This window comes from Salvelinus namaycush, chromosome 26 (assembly GCF_016432855.1).
Source record: "Salvelinus namaycush isolate Seneca chromosome 26, SaNama_1.0, whole genome shotgun sequence".
NCBI classification, from domain to species: domain Eukaryota; kingdom Metazoa; phylum Chordata; class Actinopteri; order Salmoniformes; family Salmonidae; genus Salvelinus; species Salvelinus namaycush.
Window position 1 is genome coordinate 12,993,759 of NC_052332.1, and position 7,150 is coordinate 13,000,908.

A 7,150-nucleotide genomic window follows, 5' to 3' on the forward strand; every position below is an offset into this window, starting at 1 on the left:
AACATTTCTGTAACAATCACCTCACAGGTGAATGTGTCAACTGAGGGGAAAAAAGAAAAGTCTAACCCTCAAAATGGTGCAGGTTTTTCCAAAGAACAGAGTGTAGAACAAGACGACATTTTGGACAAATGTAAAACAAACAAGACCAGCCTGGGATCAAACTACATTTATACAACAAACTTGAAAAGGTATAAAGGTATACTGTAGTACAATGGTTATTTGTCCCAGAGGTGGCATAGTAGTTTGAATCCAAACTTGCTTTGTTTTAGCTGGTTCAGAAGTTATTGGCCTTGAGTGTACCAATGTGAGCAAAGCAAAAGAGAAACAGTTAACGTCAGATGTGCGAGAAAACGATTCATCTTAATGTGTAAAAATAAATTCCACATGATGATCATTTTGGTCATACACTGACGCAAAACTGTTACACAGTGTGAACACATCTCGTACACATTGCACTGACTATTTTGTGCGTTAAGTTTGTTTACGCCTCCCAGGGAGGCTCACAAAAGGTAATGGGGTCATACATGTTAGGGGGAAAAAAATGCATTGTTGTAAACAGAACCCACACCAAAAGGCACCGCTCCCGTTGCCCTGTTTAACACATGCATACTATTCCACCCAGAGAGAAGAAAATAAGTTTATCCAACATTGGCAACACTTCTTTCCCCCGAATGAAACATATCTAATGCCTCTCTTTCTCTTCAACCTTTAAGTATACCATGAGATTTGTGGAAATTTACTCCCTGCAGATATACAGGTATAATAGTGGTGCCAGATTGAAACGTCTCACTAGCCATTTATGTCAAAGGGGGAATTAAAAATACAATTTAATAGGTTAATCCTCACACTACACATTTATTTAATGTTTCTAATAGGGATAGATGATGTAGAGGGTTACATTTGCCAACAATGCCAGCCAGTGTAGATTTAAACAAATTACTTTCAGGCGAGTAGGCCTACTTCTGAACGAAAATGTCACCAAACTAAAATAATTTGATTTAATTTTTGAATTGACTGGGCTTGGATGATAGTCTAATTCAAAGTTAATCATAATATTTTCTAATGAAAAATCCATACATGCTGACGGTGTAGTATACATTAACACTAATTTAGACTCATGGACATTTACATCTTGGAAAAAAGTCAGGGTCGAAAAATAGTTTTGGGAAATGTGCAGTGGTGACACCAATGTTTACTAGTGGGTTGGCAGCTAAATTTGGGTACTTTCTCCAAGTAACAGAACCACTTGGTATACAATGTCGTATGAGAATAAGCAATCACGGACTATTTGAAATGAGTTGATCCACCCACGTAAACAACTCAAAAGATTTTCTGATACAGAAAAAATACAATGTGGACAATGCATAGGGGAAGATAAAATGTCTCCCAATTGATCTTTTTAATAACAATTTCCATCATTTCAAGACACCGATTTGCTGTGATTTCCTTGGGGAAAGGTTATATAACAAAATAAATCTATACTGTTGTTTCCATGGAGATGGTTGAAAAGGTGAGTACAACATGCACCATTATGATTGCAGTAATCAACAAATATTCCCATCATTCTAAAATGGCACCCTATTCCCTGTATACTATAAGGAATAGGGTGCCACATGGGATGCTACCGTTGTTTCGACAAAGACCTAAAAACACGTGGCTATGTTAGAAATATTTCTTGTGACTGAAGCAACTGTCAAATACTCAAAAGGCTCTGCCTGAGAACATCAGTTTGAAGCAAAAAAAAGTACTAATAAAACACTAATCTTTCCCCATCTTTATATCCGTTGCTGATAAAGTCATTTGTAATAAAGTATATGTTACTATTATTTACTTTCTTAAAAATCGGAAGCAGTTTTTATCGTGGCATTTTGACACAAAATATCCTCTTGGATATTTACATGGGAAATACACTTTCTCAAGCATTAAAAACAAGCTTATATTATGGGTTTGCAACAGCATAAAAACAACTTTGTAGAAATAAGGGAGACAGATAATTGCATAGCAGATTAGGACATAACTGAACAGTAACTGAGCTTTTTTTTTGGTATGGTGCGGTAGGTTTGCTGTGTACTGACGTTCCCCTCTGTATATATACATAATGAAGTATTTCCATTTCAAGTCTGTTCATATTTTCACTCATCCACAGTAGAGAACAGTTTAGAGTCTCTGCACTGTAAGTCCATAGGAGTCTTTTCAAGAAAACGATTATACTTTGTCAAAAGTGCCATTTTGCTACATTTATCAGCTGATCCATGGTCTGCCACTGAACACTTACACGTGTGTTAGACACCCCCAACAGCTTTCAGATACTGTGAGTTTGTCACATGGACACACACTCACACACAGACACCCGCAGGGAGATAGACTTGAAAGTAAAAACGCAAAAAGGGGGAAAAGAAAAAGAAAAATTATGCACTCAAGTTTTATCTGCGTTTTGACATTCCAGCTGGTAAAGCTTTAAAAGAACAAGCACCATTAGGAAAAGGCCTCCAATATCCTCCGCTGGGGAGAGAGTTCAGCAGTTTCACCTCGACTCTGTGCTCCCACAATACGCACGAGAGACAAAACTACATTCAGGCTCTCGCCACTGCTCACAGTCAGTTCAGTCACTGAAATGTTTTCAGGCTTCATTTTGCGTTAGTCTCTTTAGTCCTTTCCTCTCTCGTGAGTCAAAAGTCTGTTAGTAGGCAAGACACGGGCCTAGTTTTTATTTTTTATCTTTGTGTCCAAAGTCCGAGCACAATATATAAATATACATTTTTAGGAAAACAAGTCTCTCATGAATGGCCAGGAGGGTCCTCACCGCTTCTGCTGTGCGTAGACGGGGTGCGCTAGCGTAACATTCAGAGAGTCATTGTGCTGGACCAGTGACGTGTGCTGATAGTGGAGGACCAGTTCTTTGAGCGAGTTGTACAGGTTGTAAGGTTCGGCAAAGCCAAATCCTGAGGGCGTCTTGTTGATGACACAGTGCTTCACCTCACCTTCCACACTGGAGAGGAGAGACGGAGAAGGAGAGAAACGTCAAGACAAATTCTATTAGGCCAGGTTGTACTTTTACATTCCCAGCACTAGGGCACACCTGACTCTACGACGTGACTAATCATCAAGCCCTTGGTCACACGAGGTTCACTCTAGACATGGTTGAGCTGCAGTGTCTACACTGAAGGCTACACCAGTTCCTGTAAAGTCTACAGTCTCCAAATTTGTGTTTGCAGTGCCAACGACACTGTGCTGAACAGTGTAGAAGCAAACAGCTTGACTTCAGGTTGAGGTAAACAGAAAGGGTGTAGTGCAGCACAGTCTGATCCTTCAAGGGAACACTGTCAAGCTACAGCCGTACAAACGCTGGTAGGATCAGTTCAGGATCAGGTAGATGCTTACATGACTATACTATAGTACGAAAGTAGAAGGAGTACAAGGTCTTTATACGTACACAACACTGCAGGCGTAGCATCCTGCCTTGCTGCTGTCTCGGACCAGGAATGTTCCGTCTCTCTTCCCCCGGAGGAGTGCCTCAGCCTGCAGCCGGTTGATGTTGCCCAGCTTCCAGGAGCGCTCGTCGTGGTGGGGGAGGTCCTCATCGTCATCCACCATAGAGTATTGACTGGAGAACATAGATGGACGGAGGGAGTTAGATACTTAAAGTTTGATATCGAATGGCAAACTATTTAACAATGGTACGATGTGATTCCCCATTGCTTGTCCCATAACTCTGTCAACGTGAGATACCAGGATCATAAAATGTATGGAAGGTCAGTCTATAATACTCACTCTTCTGTGTTCTCGTTCTTGATTTCCAGCCACTCGTTGAGCTTCTTCTGCCTGACACCCTTCTGGGTCAACCACCTGGAACACAAGAACCATGACAAGACCGATTAGAGACTGGAAGTATTGAGACTTTTACAGGACGTTCCCATCACCAGAAAAATAAAGTTATTTGAATTGATTTGAAACTAGGAGGTGATACTTACATGAGGTACTGGTCCCTGGTCTTGCGGAGCTGGATGAGGTCGGGCTTGATGCTGTTCATCCGTTTGTCGATCTCTCGGTAGTCAGCGGCCTGCTTCTTCAGATCCTCCTCCAGACGCCGCTTACTGTCCACGATCTCACTGATACGAGACTTCAGTTTCTCATAGTTGCCCATGATCCTGAAGAAAACAATAACTCAGTTATGAAGCATTAAGAAATTGATCAGATAAGAAAACAAAATGTCCAAATTGTATTTTTTGGGCAGTTTTTGGGGGGTCTAGATCAAGTCCTTACCTCTGGATCTCCTTGTCATTGCCTTCCCTCCTGAACTTCTCAATGTATTCTTTGCTGTACCGCTCTTGTGTTTGGCACTGCTCCTCGAAGATCTTGATGGTTTCGTTGAAGGCTTCGATCGCTGTCCTCTTCATTTGGATTTCCTGAGACGTCCTGGTGTACTCCTCGTAGAGGCGGTCGTACTCTCGGTTTTTCTCCTGGTACTGCTGGTGGTACTCGTGGAGCTTCTTCCCCACAGCCTCGATGTTGTCCTCCTTCACCACCTGATCCTGAGGAGGGGAGGCGAAGAAATGGAGTAGAGCTGTAGATTGACACTGACTAATTTGCCAAGGCTTTTGAGCTATGACGCATTGTGTGAAAAGTAAATAAATAAAGTTTATGATCATGCTGACGGTTACCTGCTGGTGTTTGGAGACGGGGAACTGCAGCTTGACGTCTAGCTTGGGGTTGTATTGGGCCAGCGACTCGTTGCGGTAGTGGTTGATGAGCTCCACCACTGAGTTGAAGGTCAGGGGGTCCGAAAAGCCGTACTTCCCATCCCGGTGGAATATCTTGATCAGCTTATTGTTACCCCCCTTTCTGTAAGTGGAGACCAATAGGGAGGGGGGACCAAATACAAATGAAATATTCAACAAACACTAGTTATAGAGGATGTGCGAAGTGAGTCTTTTTCGAGGGAAGGAAAAAGACTTACCTCAACGTGAGCGTGTAGTCGCCGTGCATCTTAGTGGAGGCATCACGGACCAAGAACGTACCGTCGGCCGTGTCCCTCAGCTTCTCGTTGACCTCCTCGCGGGAGATGTCTCCCCAGTACCATTCGCCGTCCTGCAGCGCCATGTTGTTGTTCATACCGTTGTTAGTGACAGCAGGGGTCGTGGGTTTGGGCGGCTTGGGAGGTAGGGCTGTATTGTTCGAGAGGGGAGAGAGATGGCTGCTTAGTTCATGTGATGATGAGACAGTCAATTGCCTAGTGCATTAAACAGGAGCATGCCGTTATCAGGAGTGTTGTCACTCCTGGCATCGTCTATATAATGTAATGCTAAACCAGTATGCCAGGGGGGAGCTGAAAGGGGTTGTAGATAATATATATATTACTCTATTTCTGCGAGTGGCAAATATTATTCCATTTGCTTAGTGGATGATTAAGAGAGAGCCATTTGAACCTGATCAAACGTCTGCGGCAGTTAGAACAGTGGGAGGATACTGCTTTCTCCCTCCAATCCTCTCCACTAGATTATATTGGGCTGAAATAATACCACTGCTCTCCAACATTGAGAGAGAGAGTAAGGGAGAATGGATTACATTCAAGAAAAAAGAGCCCCTTCACTCCCCCGTGTTGGGACCTAACCATAAATCGCAACAACGAGAAATCAACCCCATCTGTTGCCCCAATTACATCGTAAACAGATAATCTCTGCCTTTCTGCAAAACGGCCACAAAAAAAGGGAAAAAAATAAATGACACTGCATAATTTCAGACCTAAATGGAGCGCAGCTTTGAGCCTGCAGCTCAAATGCAAAAAGCTGTAAACCATTGCAGAATCATCCTGTAAATCCTATAACTCAGCCACATATCCACCAATATAACCGCCAATGAACCCACCAAGCTCCATTGACGAAAAAACCTCAGACATCACCACGTTGAACACATCCAGTCCCTTCTCTTCCAAATGGTTTCTTCTTAGCAACAGCATTCTCCCTAACGCAGATCCCCCATTCCTATTTCATGCTGCTAGCACTCAGAATCAATAAGCCCTAATCGCTGCATTGGAATGGTTAATCACACGAGTGACTCAGGCTCACTCGATATAGCTGCCACTCTTTCAGAGGAGCAGGCAGGAGGGAGCTGAGCTGAAATGGCAGAAGGCTATTTTTAAACCACTAGAGCTGATTCACTCCCTTTGTTCCCTATCTGCCTGCTGTCCTGCTGCAGTGTACCTCAGACTTCAACGTAGCAGGAGAGACACCGAGCCATGGGCATAATATACATATTTATAACATGAGCCATATCCATGGCGATGGAATAATGTATGCAAATGTGCTGTTCCCTTAAGCTGTATTTCTCCAAAGCGGGATCTTTCCAACAGCCTACTGGTTGCAGCAGTGCCTAAATCCACGGATCCAGAAGAGGTGATCAGAGATGGCCAGAGGGTATGGCAATGCAAGCAGCAGTTTGGGCTGACAGCCAAGGTGACATTTCACCGCCACCAGAACTCACATTTGCCTTGGGAACTTCCTGCGCTGCTGCTGCTAGCCTTAGACCATATCGTACCCCTGCCATACAATGTCTCAGCACGCATTGAGACAGACTTGTCATGCAACACCCAGCGCTAATGAGCTAAGTCAGTTTGCCTACCTGGAGGGTCCAGCTCTAGGTAAAATAAAGGTTCAGAACCGACGTCAAAATCGGGTCTCGGACAAGAGTCCTCCAAATCCTCCCATGTTTCAGAGACAGCCTTGTTGCACATTTGAATGATACAATCGTAATCCGTTCTGAATGGAGCCCTGCTCTCTCCCTCAAAAACCCATTTTAAAAAGCCGTCTTTAAAGGCAGCTTGCCTGCTTCCTTGCTCAGTAATGTGTTACATCACTTACCACAGCCAATAGCAAGGGGGGGGACTGTCAACAACAACTCCTGCATCTTTCATTTCCTGAAAGCGATGATGTCATTTTGAAAGCTCACTGGCCTTTTCCCATTTTAAGTTGCTGCTGCTATCCCTCAATGTGCACAGTCCATGTAGTGCAAATCAGTGTCTATATAGACTAGAACACACACAGGCTAAAATAGCCCTATAATAATCTGTTTAAGTACACAGCATCCTTTCCAGAGATAGATCCGACTATAGCTGCTGCGAACATCTTCTCTTAGCTCTAACGCAGCTGGAGTG

The 7,150-nt window shown here is 43.4% G+C and overlaps 1 protein-coding gene across 4 annotated transcripts in view; it reads right to left on the reverse strand.

The window, feature by feature from the left end:
- Nucleotides 1–1,365: 1,365 nt before the first annotated feature.
- The window catches only part of LOC120020967 (phosphatidylinositol 3-kinase regulatory subunit alpha-like), a 44,291-nt gene continuing 38,506 nt past the window's right edge, over nucleotides 1,366–7,150 (reverse strand). For 2 of the 4 annotated variants that reach the window (XM_038964635.1, XM_038964638.1), the window contains 7 exons: nucleotides 4,958–5,165; nucleotides 4,662–4,842; nucleotides 4,264–4,532; nucleotides 3,972–4,148; nucleotides 3,772–3,846; nucleotides 3,434–3,604; nucleotides 1,366–2,989 (listed from right to left, as the gene is read on the reverse strand). In XM_038964635.1, the coding sequence (XP_038820563.1) occupies nucleotides 2,800–2,989; nucleotides 3,434–3,604; nucleotides 3,772–3,846; nucleotides 3,972–4,148; nucleotides 4,264–4,532; nucleotides 4,662–4,842; nucleotides 4,958–5,165 (1,271 nt within the window). In that variant the 3' untranslated portion in view covers nucleotides 1,366–2,799. Of the gene's footprint in view, nucleotides 2,990–3,433; nucleotides 3,605–3,771; nucleotides 3,847–3,971; nucleotides 4,149–4,263; nucleotides 4,533–4,661; nucleotides 4,843–4,957; nucleotides 5,166–6,618; nucleotides 6,762–6,857 lie in introns of those variants that run through there. The other 2 variants (XM_038964637.1, XM_038964636.1) reach the window with 2 other exon arrangements.